This window comes from Phocoena sinus, chromosome 5 (genome assembly GCF_008692025.1).
Source record: "Phocoena sinus isolate mPhoSin1 chromosome 5, mPhoSin1.pri, whole genome shotgun sequence".
Lineage (NCBI taxonomy): Eukaryota > Metazoa > Chordata > Mammalia > Artiodactyla > Phocoenidae > Phocoena > Phocoena sinus.
In genome coordinates, this window is record NC_045767.1 from 45,594,354 (window position 1) to 45,606,809 (window position 12,456).

The 12,456-nt window shown below is 43.5% G+C and overlaps 1 protein-coding gene across 1 annotated transcript in view; it reads right to left on the reverse strand.

Moving 5' to 3' along the window:
* Positions 1-12,456, reverse strand: part of FAM184B (family with sequence similarity 184 member B) — a 112,637-nt gene that overhangs the window by 32,592 nt on the left and 67,589 nt on the right. Inside the window, 1 exon segment of the mRNA XM_032632978.1 lies at positions 3,435-3,541. Coding sequence (XP_032488869.1) covers positions 3,435-3,541 — 107 coding nt within the window.

Genomic DNA, 12,456 nt, shown 5'->3' on the forward strand with positions numbered 1-12,456 from the left:
AGCCAGAAAGACTGGCTCAGAGATGCACATGTGTCCCAAGTTGGGCCCCTTAGAAACTTCTTTCAAATTCCTGCCAGTATTTTCACAGTAAAGATTATTTCTTTCCCTTTGGAATTGTGAGTTTTAAACAGGACAAGATTTGTGGCTGCCAGTGGTAAGTGACAGTACCAGGATTTAGTCTGGAGGCCTGACTCCAGAGTCTGTGCTCTTTAACTTCTATGGTTCTACACCTCATAGATCCTGAGACAGAATCTGGAGGGACCTGTGGAAGTATTATTAGCTGAAGAGTTCACTGGACTACAGGGTACCTGACACTGCCATTGATATGATTTAGGAGTATAGGCTCTGCTTCCTCAATGCTATAAGTGTTTCTGTCCCCTCAAAATTCATATTTTGAAGCCTATTGCCCAATATAATGGTATTAAGAAATGAGGCCTTTGGATTCTCTACAGATCTAGAACAAAAATCTTAAAATTTGTATGGAGACACAAAAGATCCCGAATAGCCAAAGCGGTCTTGAGGGAAAAGAACGGAGCTGGAGGAATCAGATTCCCTGACTTCAGACTATACTACAAAGCTACAGTAATCAAGACAATATGGTACTGGCACAAAAACAGAAATATAGATCAATGGAACAGGATAGAAAGCTCAGAGATAAACCCATGCACCTATGGTCAACTAATCTATGACAAAGGAATAATGGAAATAAAAACAAAAATAAACAAATGGGACCTAATGAAACTTAAAAGCTTTTGCAAAACAAAGGAAACTACAAACAAGACGAAAAGACAATCCTGAGAATGGGAGAAAATATTTGCAAATGAATCAATGGACAAAGGATTAATCTCCAAAATATATAAACAGCTCATGCAGCTCAATATTAAAAAAACAAACAACAAACAACTCAATCCAAAAATGGGCAGAAGACCTAAAGAGACATTTCTCCAAAGAAGACATACAGATGGCCAAGAAGCACATGAAAAGCTGCTCAACATCACTAATTATTAGAGAAATGCAAATCAAAACTACAATGAGGTATCACCTCACACCAATCAGAATGGGCATCATCAGAAAATCTACAAACAATAAATGCTGGAGAGGGTGTGGAGAAAAGGGAACCCTCTTGCACTGTTGGTGGGAATGTAAATTGATACAGCCACTATGGAGAACAGTATGGAGATTCCTTAAAAACTAAAAATAGAATTACCATATGACCCAGCAATCCCACTACTGGGCACACACCCAGAAAAAAACATAATTCAAAAAGACACATGCACCCCAATGTTCATTGCAGCACTATTTACAATAGCCAGGACATGGAAGCAACCTAAGTGTCCATCGACAGATGAGTGGATAAAGAAGATGTGGTACATATATACAATGGAATATTACTCAGCCATAAAAATGAACGAAATTGAGTCATTTGTAGAGACGTGGATGGATCTAGAGACTGTCATATAGAATGAAGTCAGAAAGAGAAAAACAAATATATTAATGCATGTATGTGGAACCTAGAAAAATGGTACAATTTTTGCAGGGCAGAAACTGAGATACAGATGTACAGAACAAATGTATGGACACCAAGGCAGGAAAGTGGTGGTGGGGGGTGGTGGTGGGATGAATCGGGAGATTGGGATTGACATGTATACACTAATATGTATAAAATGGATAACTAATAAGAACCTGCTGTATAAAAACATAAATAAAATTCAATAAATAAATAAATGTGAATACCCATTTAAAAGAAAGAAAAAAAAAGAAATGAGGGCTTTGGAAAGTGATTAGGTCATGAGGGTGAAACCCTCATGAATGGGATTAGTGCCTTTATAAAACAGACCCTAGACAACTCCCTTGCCCTTCCACCTTGTGAAGACACAGTGAAAAGATGCCTTCTATTAGGTAGAAAGTCAGCCCTCACCAGACACAGAACCTGCCATCACCTTGACCTTCGACTTTCCAGCCTCCAGAACCATAGAAATAAATTTCTGTTGCTCATAAGCCACTGCTAAGCAGTCTGAATGGACTATGGCAACCAACTACTTGAAGAGCTGCCAGATGGTAGCATGGCTTCCATGTCATCTGTCAGGACCCCACACAGCCGATGATTAGTGTGGGGCAATGGATTATAACTGTGGTGGCCTCAGAATCACCTGGGAAGCTTTCTCAAAAGACATAGGGCTGGGATGTACCCAGACCCACTGTATCAGAATCTTGTGAGGTGGTGTGACAGATCATTATTGTTCAGCAAATATTCACTCTCCCCTTCCTCTGCCTTGTGTGATGCTATGGATTGAATTGTGTCTCCCCAAATCTACATGGTGAAGCTTCAATCACCAATGGTGGTATTTGGAAATAAGGCCATGGGAGGTAACTAGGTTGGGCCAGTGGAGCCCTCATGGTGAGATTAGTGTCCTTATAAGAAGAGACACAAGAGAGACCTCCTCCCACACTGTCTGCCGCCTTTCTCTTCACCATGTGAGGACACAAGAAGAAGATAGCCATGTGCAAACCAGGAAGAGAGTTCTCACCAGGAACTGAATGGACCAGCACCTTGATCTTGGACTCCCCAGCCTCCAGAACTGTGAGAAATAAACTTCTATCGTATGGTATTTTGTTATAGCAGCCCAAGCTAACTAAGACATGTGGCAAGCATATTCTCCTCTGCCTAGGGATATTAGTTTTGGTCATGTGACTTGCTTTGGCCGATGGAATATGGGTAAAAATGAGAGAATGCAGTTCTGAGTGTAGGCTTTAAGAGGCACTGCATGTTTCCATCAGATTTTTTGAGTTTCTTCTCTTTACCACGACAACAACATGCCCTGGAGAGGCTAATCCATCAGTCTCAGTCCCAGCATGGGAAGCCATCTGAGCAGACTTAAACTCTACCCATGGTTTGGGGCAGAGCAATAACAGCTGACTCTCAGTCAGGAAACAAGCTCATATAAAAATAGCAGAGCTTAGCAGAGCCAAGAATAAAGATAGCTGACCTATGAGCTAAAACCACCGATATTTTGGGAATGTTGGTTACAACAGCAAAAGCTGACTAATATAGGTGATAAAGGTGGGAGATTTCCACTCAGTGACTAAGCTCCCTCATCTCCCTTACTTAGTTAAGAACACTTGGAAGAATAGGGAGCAGAGGTTTGGGGCCAGTCCAGGTCTGTCTGAATTTGGGGCAGTTTATTAACCCTTTTGAGTTTCAGGTTCTTAATATACAAAAGGGTCCCTCTGGGTTGTTGTGACAATTAAATAAGATAATTCAGGTAAAGTCCATAGCTGTGCTGGAGGCATACAAGACATGTCTGTTCCCTCCCTAAGCATCATGCAGGGGGTGGTGATAAACACGTGAGAACAGAATGAATGAATGAATGAATCCTTCCAAGTCTGAGTCCTCATTCACTGGAGACCTCAGAAGCCTGCCTGTCCTCCTGTACCTTTCCTCTTCATCGCTGTTGGTTCCTTCTTCAGCTGCTAGCTTGTCTTGAAACTCTTCTCCTCTGGGCAGAGTCTGAGAAGGTTCATTCGGCCTCAAGTATGGATCCTAAGGCAAAAACAGGTGCAAGATGAGACGAAGTACAGTTCTCTGAGTCAACTTGTGGTTTATCAAACCAGAGGGTGGAGGAGAAAGAGCCCCCTGCAATCCAGTGGCAGTGCCCAGCTCGCAGGCCTGTGATGATTCAGTGCTGAGCCCCCTGCCTTGCTTAGGAGCAGTGTCAGCCCTTATCCCCGTGTCCTGTTTCCAGTCTACCAAGCATGTCACACAGCTGACGAAATTAAACCGCGGAGCGAGGTAGTAGCTTGTCCACGGTTCCCACCAGTGAGAAGTGGAAATGAAATGCCATCGGGGAATCTGACCCTGCTGTGGGGATCTGAGAACAGTGCCAGCAACAGCTACTGGTCTATAAGTGGGAGCAACTGGTATTATTATTATATGCATTTTACAGGTGGCAGTCTGCTACATCCTATCACACAGGATCAGAAAACATGGAACTTGACCAGAAGCTTTGGGAAATGGGGTATGGTGGGAGGACAATATGGAAACCATGAGGTAATAATGAGGCTTCGGAATTTTCTATGAGGTTGAATTTGTCTGTTATCATTTCCCCTTTCTGCAGAGATAGAAAGGTGAAGACTTTCTTATTTTGATTCTTCTACTTGTTACAGTAACCACTGTCCATGGAAAACAGGGTAAGACAGGCTAGGACAGATTTCTTTGTTGAGAAATCTCATTAAATATTAGTAAATTGCAACCTGGGCTTCTTGCTAACTATGTGCCTGGCCTTGAGCCAGCCTTGTCTGTTTTTTCTGGACCTGAGCTTCATGAGCTGTAAAACAAAGGGGTTGGTTACATCTGTGGTTTTCAAACTGTGCTCCAGGGACCCTCGGGGGTGAGAGGGGCAAAGCTGAGGCTGTAAGATGTGGCCTTGGGCTCCCCTCCCCACTTGACACAGAATGAAACTGCTTTGGTTGCCTTCCGTGTACTCTAATGTCTGAAAGGCCACCAGTGTCAAGGCCAATGATGACCTCCACGTTGCCAAATCCAATGGTCACTCCTCGGGCCTCAGCTAACAGGACCTCTCTGCAGAATTGGAAATATCTGATCACTCCCTCCTCCATGCAGCCCCCTCTCCTGGGTTTCCGCCTCTCTTGCACCTGCGCCTTTTCGGTCTCCTCTGCTAAAACTTCCTCCTCCCCTGCCCTAGACCTCAGTCCTTGGACTTCTCTTTTCTCTCTCACTCCTTAGTGTCTCATCGAATTCCATGGATACTGATGACAAACAATTTTATCTCTATTTCCAAGTTTCCCCCTAAAGTCTGGACTTGTATATCCAACTGCCCTCCAGATATCTCTTGGATGCTTAATAAGCTTCTCAAAACCGTCACACGTCCAGAACTGAATACTTGGTCTCACTTCCTCCAAACGACAAGCATGTACCTGCTACAGGGCCTTTGCACTGGTTGTTCCCGCTGCCTGCAATGCTCTACCCTGTGACATTTATGTGCTTCCTCACTTCAGTCACCACCACCAAGAATCCTTCCCTTGTTTAAAGCTTGGGCTCTGGCAGCTGACTGCCTATGTTTAAATCCCAGTTCTTCTTATTGATGATGTAACTTTGGGAAAATTACTTAGGTTGTCGTGAGGATTAAATGCATGTAAATGTAAACGAATGTAACATCCTTGGAACAGTATTAGCTACACAGTAACTACTCAAAGTAACATTCCCCAGGATTATTCTCTGACTACCCTTCTCTAAAATAACACCCCCTCCCACTTTCTTTTTCCCACCTTGCTGTACGACCTCACTGTTTGTTTTCCAGTGACGTTAATTGTCTACTTTTTAATTCTGGTTCCCTCACTGGAAGGTAAGCCCCATGAGGGCAGGGACTCTGCTCTGTTTCACCATTGTTTTCCTGGTTCCGAGGACAGCGTGTGGCACGTGGTTACGCTCGGTAAACATGACATAAATAAACCCAAATAACTCACGGGCCACTCTAGGACAGCAGGAGGACCATTTTCTCCCACACTCACCCCGTGCTCCCATCATGTCCCCTGGGGGCAATAGCTGGGACTAACTGCACTTCTCGTGAGAAATCTGCAGGGCACGCGGCTGGAAGGTGTGGGTGTAGGGAAGGCTGTGGCCCAAACTTTGGGTGTTTTCCAGCTCTGCTCAGGAGCCCTTAGTGCCTTCATAATTCTTAAGTTCCGAGAACTTTGTGGTGTCTCTAAGTGGGACAAAATCTTGATCCCATGTGATGTTGGACCCCTCCGAAGAATCAGGGTGGCGGGGCATTTGGGAAGTGACTGTCCACCCCTGCCCGGAGGACCTGTCCAGAGTGCCCAACAGCACAGCCTGTTAGAGGCTAAGGGGCCATTCTGCCTCCACAGCCATTCTACCTAAGCCCTTGTCTTCCCTTTGTGGGTGATGTGTTCTGAGCCAACGTAGTTAAGTCAGAGCTACATTTCCCAGGATTCCCTTCCCTGCATATTCTGGGCCAGCTGACTTTGTGCAAGGTCTGGAAGATGAGCACAAAGCAGCAGGCTTTATCTTTCTAAGCCTCTGGATGCCTGATGCAGGGCTCCAGGGGTGGCTGGAGCTCATGCACACTGTCACCAATCTGCTGGCTCAGCTTGGTGGACTGGGCAGTTTGGGAGCTCTCAGCTCTTCTGCCTCCTGCTGGACCATCCCTAGGCTTCTCTGTGTCCTGGGCCAAGGGCACGTTTGGCTCTACAATGAAGGATGCCAGACTCTCCCACAGGTCGCACGTATCACCAAAGCTGGAGCTTCATCAGCCTCAGAAACTGACACTGTTCCAGCTCAGTTTCAGGGTTGCATTCGCCCTTGGTCTTCCCCATTCTACATCTGTCCTTCTTTCCTTCTGGCTGCCTGCCCTGCTTTAGGCCCACTTTAAGCCCCACACCAGATTCCGGAGCAACAGTTGAACATAAAGTATTTAGCTGGCTCCCACAATCATGTCAGGTTATTTCCCAAAAGGAATTCCATGTTCTATATCATTTCTAGTAATTTGTTCCTCTGGTCAAACCCTAACTGATGCACAGTCTTTAATCTCCAGACCCCACTTATCCTTCAAAGCTCTACTCAACTGTCACTTCCTCCATGAAGCCTTCACAATCTCTTTTGTTGCAATTATGCTCTTTCTTCTCAAAGTTCCCATAACAATTATTTTGGTACCATAATTTGTTCACAATATTTAGTGGTCATTTACTACGTTCCAGGCACTGTTCCAGGACACAGCAATAAATGAAACAGACAAAAGGTTTTCTGCTTTGTATTAGTTATAGAAGTGTTCTCTCTCTCCCATCCTGGAAGATAAATGAGGGTAAAAGTAATCCCAGATATAGTTTTCAAATTGTTATAAGTCCTACAGCCAGTAACTAAGAACGTTCAGCATGGCCATTTTCCATTGCCTGAATCCTCTCTCTTCAGTGTTTGTAACTGGACACTGAAGTCTAACTGGTTGACATGTTCTAGGTGCAGGACCCAGTGAGTTTGCTTCATTGTTGTGCACTTTCAAAAATGATGTCACTGACCAGCTTACAATCTCCACGTGGACCTGAGGCTAAAAGGACCACCTTTGCCTTGTACTTTCAGGTATTTGGGGCATTGAATTATCTTGGAGCTCTCCAATTCTTATAAAGCCCAGAGCAAAGATCATAATCTAAGCAAAAGAGCTTTGTGAGACAACTGTTATAAACACATGTTCTGTATAATGTGGGGGAAAATTGCACAGTAAATATGGAACAACAAAAAAAAAATCAGAATAGCGTAATACTGTACTATAAATACATACATGATGATCAAAGTTAATTAGTCCAGGTTTCAAAAGGAAAATGGAAGGTTACAAGGAAATTTTAGTAAATACAAAGCACAAAATAAGTGGCCAAAACAATCTAAATGGTACCAGTAATCACAATAAATAAGAAGTGGCTCAATTCAATATCAACATCTCTACCCTGGTAAAAGGAATCATTCACTAAAAAGCTCTAATAATGAAATTGTAGACACCTAACAACAGAGACTGAAAACATAAGGCAAAGTGTACAGAAATGTAGGGAGAACTAAGCAAATTTATAGTGGGAGATTTTAATGCATACCTCTCAGAGACTCATACATCAGGTACACAAAATGAGCTAGGATATGAAAGATTTGAACAAGATTAATAAGCTAAGCCTAATAGCTAAAAAAGAATAGTAATCACTGCTAACGTTTATATGATGCTTGGTGCGCACCAGGCCCTCAACTCTCTGAAGTGTGAATCATTCCATTCTAAAGGTGATGAAACTGAAGCAGGAGAGGATATGTACCTTGCCCTAGGTCATACAGTGAATATATCACAGAACTAGAATTCAAATATATAAACTTTAACAACCAAACTGAGACTACTTCTTTGCTCTCACATAGGAAACATTAAAAAAAACTGACCCCACAGCAGGCTACAAAGCAAATCGCAACATAGTTCAGAGTGTTGACATTCTAAAGACCATATTATCTAATGACAATGCAATAAAATTAGAAAACAATAAGAAATTAGGTTTAAAAATGAGACAAACTTCAAAACTCTGGGATACAGCTAAAGATATATACTTAGAGGGAAATTCGTAGCCTTAAAACGTATTTATTAGAGAACATTTAAGAAGTTAGAAAAAGGATAACATAATAAACCTGAAGTAAGTAGAAGGAAAGAGGTATGAAAGACAAAATTAATGACATAGAAAAAGATAGATCTGACCAACATATCTGAAAGCTGGCTTTTTGAAAAGACACATCAAACGTGTAGTAAGACTGATCAAGGAAAGAGGGAGAAGGAACTTAAAGCAACATGAATAATGGACAAATATCTCACAACAGTTATTATGGAGATGAAAAAGAAGTTCAAATGTACTCTGAGCCACTGTGAAGACCATGAAAGAGAATGTGCAGGATATAATTTCTGGGCTACCTTATCGACCACTGATATATCCTGGGCAGGAGTCCAGAAACAGGAGAGGATGGAAAATGCTTAAAAAGGCTGATGATGCACTCGGATGACTACACCAGCTCCCCACTACATAGCATTCATCCATTTCCATACATTAACTCATGGATGCCTGCAACTCAGTGAGGTGGGCAGGAAAGACACCCCCATCCTTGTGTTACAGAGGGGGATCTAAAATCAGAGAAGTCTAGCGACGTGTCTCAGGTCACACGGCCACTGGAGAACAGCACAGGACTGGACTCCTGGGTCGTTCCACTACCATTCATGTCATTCCATGTGACTGCACTGGCACTCGGCTATGCTGTTAGCATGATCGCCAGCTGCCAGTGTCAGGGCCTAACTGGGTGAGTTCAAACTGGGTGGTACAAAAGTGCTGCTCAGAAGTATCTAAAAAGAGACACTCAAAATCAACCTGAGAGATGAAGGCTGTGTGGCCTGAGACAATCAACAGGGAGGTAAACTCGGTAATCTTTTCTGTTTCTGTTCAGTTGTTTCCAGCCCCCATGACACCAGAGACAAGAGCATCCTTCCTCCCAAAAGGGAGATGAATCCTCCCCCTCCCCGCAAGTAACTGAAGGACCCCAGTGTTCTTCTAAATCATCCTCTGGCCAAGGTTAATTTTTGAAGGTGTTCCTAATCTAACTCAGAATGGCACCCTCAGTCCCATTCATTCAGTTGTCATGTCATGGATCAGTTAATGTACAAGGAAGTGTAAACATCTGCCTCATTCAGGTATGTTAAGTGCTGGAAGGATAAAGATTAATGAGATACAGTTCTTGACTTCAACAAACTAATGGTTCAGCAGAGGGGACCAACAGACTGTATAAATGACAAAAACATTCCCTTCCTTCACCCACCCTCCTTCTGTACTTGGTGTTTTGGGTCAAAGTGCATCATTCAAAAGGAGCTGGGATGCCATCTGAGTATTTCTCAAACGGACTTGACCATGGAAATGAACAGTTGGCTGAAAGAGCACTTTCAAGCCCGCCAATACTCATTTCTCTGAATTCCAAATGGAGCGGACTCTCCAACCTCCCTTTTCTGTTTGTCTGCTTGTGATCCCAGCGAGTTCCTCCCAGGACCCACCCTGAGCCACTCTCGGTGTATCCTGAGTTAACTGCCCCTAATTCACACTCTTGTGTTCCCCATCAGGCATTTCTCAGGTTCTGCCCAGGGCTCTCTCCATTGTTAAAGTGTGCACAGAAAAATAAATAACTCTGCTTCTCCTCCAACCATCCACTGCAAAAGCCTCCTCCCAACTCCCCCCATGCTGGTTATTTTAAACCCATGTTCACATTAGGTCTTCATCTTTCATCTTCTAGGCAATGAACCTCACCTAGATTGTTTCTATTTTAAAGGAATACCCATGCCCAGGAAATCTCCTGGAAGGAAATATTGAAAGTCATTCTCAAGTTCATTTGACAATCTTTCAAAGGTAGCATTACGTACATCTTAAAATAGAACACCTAATGCAATGGGGTTTTGCTGAAATGATTACAGGGGACTGTAATAGATACTACAAAGTCACCTTACATTTATAGACTCTATAACAGTTTTGAAAAGTGCCTTCATGTGCTTTCTTCTGTTCATTACAAGTCTCTGGAGGGGTGGAGGGCAGGGATTATCACTGCCACGTTACTAACGAGAAGTGGTATAGAATCATGGTTTGGGCCCTGGTGCTGCTCTTTGGGCCTCAGTCTCCCTATCTGTAAAGCAAGGATAATAATAACACTTGCCTTGGGACTTCCCTGGCGGACCAGTGGCTAAGACTCTGCACTCCCAATGCAGGGGGCCCGGGTTTGATCCCTAATCAGGGAACTAGATCCCACATGCCGCAACTAAGAGTTCGCGTGCCGCAACGAAGATCCCGCGTGCCGCAACTAAGACCCGGCACGGCCAAATTAAAAAAAATAAATAAATAAATAAATAAATAAATAACACTTGCCTCATAGGGTTGTTGTGGGACTGTGTACTGCACTACATTATTGGTACTTGATCTATGTTTGCCACTAGGAGTAGTGAGGAAACTGATCTCAGAGAGATAATTACATAATATTTACTTCCTGCATTTGAAATGGAGCTCTCCAAGGACCAGGACTGGGCCTCACTCACCCTGGCATCCAGCCCTGTGCCTTGCACAGTGATAGCACTCATACATACTTGTTGAGGCGAAATGACTTGACTAATAATGACCACAAATGACTCTCCTTTTTCTTCTGGAGACGGTGCAGGCAGGGATCTATGAAAACTTTGCCCCTTCTCTGCCCCCGGTTCACTGTGACCCAGGCACCAGAAACTTCCAGAAAAACAGTTTCCTTTAGAATTACCAAGACATGGCTTTCTGAAAACCAATGAAGAACACTGTGAACCTAAGAGAATCAAGGAGACTAGACATGAGAGAGCAGGACAAACGGCTCAGTGGAGTCTCAGCTGTCTATGATGGGGACAGAGCCATACCCAGGGTTGGCAACCCTCCCTCTTCATATTCTGGGGGTGGAGTGAAAAGTCTGCTCTCAGTTGGCCTTATGATTTATATCTCTCTTGACTCACTGAAATGTTCTGGCAGAAGAGCAAAGAACAACCTTTGTTGCGTCCCACGTGGGTGCAGGGTTCACCACACTGCAGTGTGCTGCTCACACACCATCCGCATGAGCCTGGACTTTGCACCTCCAGGGCCTCAGCAAAGGTTTGACTCGCTTGGTTGGTATAGAGTTGGCTTGCCAAAAATATCTGAATTAAATTATAAATTTTCTCTGATTGATCAAGTTCAGAAAGTTGTGTAACCTGCTGTGTTGGCAAGGTTGTGGGGAAACAGGCACTTGCACGTGCTGCCATGGGGGTACGCTGACCACCTTGATGGAAGGCAATGCAGCAAATCTATCAAAGTTAAAGCCACTCATACCGCTGGACCCAGAAAATTCTACGATGGTAAGAGTTAGTACCTACTGAGCTTTTACACGTGCTGGGTGCTGTTTTCATCACTGCTTATATATTAATTCCTTTAGTCCTCACAAAAACCCTGGGAGGTAGGTACTATCATCAGACCCATCTTACAGGCGAAGAAGCTCAAGCAAAGAGACTTAAAATCAATTGTCCAAGATTCTTTAGCCAGTAAGAAACCAGGCGTCAGGTTCAGGGGACAGCTCGCTTAACCACTATGCTACACTGTATCCCTCTACGGTGTTATCCATTTAAGTATTATCTATAGTGAAAAATTAGAAACAAACCAAAAAATTCATAAGGGAAAAGGTACATGTATTATAGTTTTTCTGTTCAAGGGAACACTAGACAGTTGCTCTTTTTTTAAAAAAATGAAGTTGATATGGAAGTGTACTGTTGTGTTACAATCACCAAGCTATAAAAATTTAAGTTTAGAAAAAAGCAGAGTGAAGGAGAGAATTCTATCATTTTCAGAAGAAAATAATATATTCATAATGATGCCTGCATATGCACCATATGAAAGGATATACAAGAAGGGGTAAAACAAAATAAGACAGGGAACTGGGGGAGGGGGCACGCTTTTCACTGTATACCTTTATGCACCTTATGAATTCTGTGCTTTGTAGGTAGGTTATCTTTTTGAAAAGAAAACTCAGTTTAAAAGAACAGACTAGGAGATTGGTCCAAGTTGGTGGAGCAGAAGGACGTGTGCTCACTCCCTCTTGCAAGAGCACCAGAGTCACAACTAACTGCTGAACAATCATCAACAGGAAGACACTGGAACTCACCAAAAAAGATACCCCACATCCAAAGACAGAGGAGAAGCTGCAATGAGACAGTAGGAAGGGCGCCATCACAATAAAATCAAATCCCATAACCGCTGGGTGGGTGACTCACAAACTGGAGAACAATTATACCACAGAAGTCCACCCACTGGAGTGAAGGTTCTGAGCCCCACATCAGGCTCCCTAACCTGGGGGTCTGGCAATGGGAGGAGGAATTCCCGGAGAATCAGACTTTG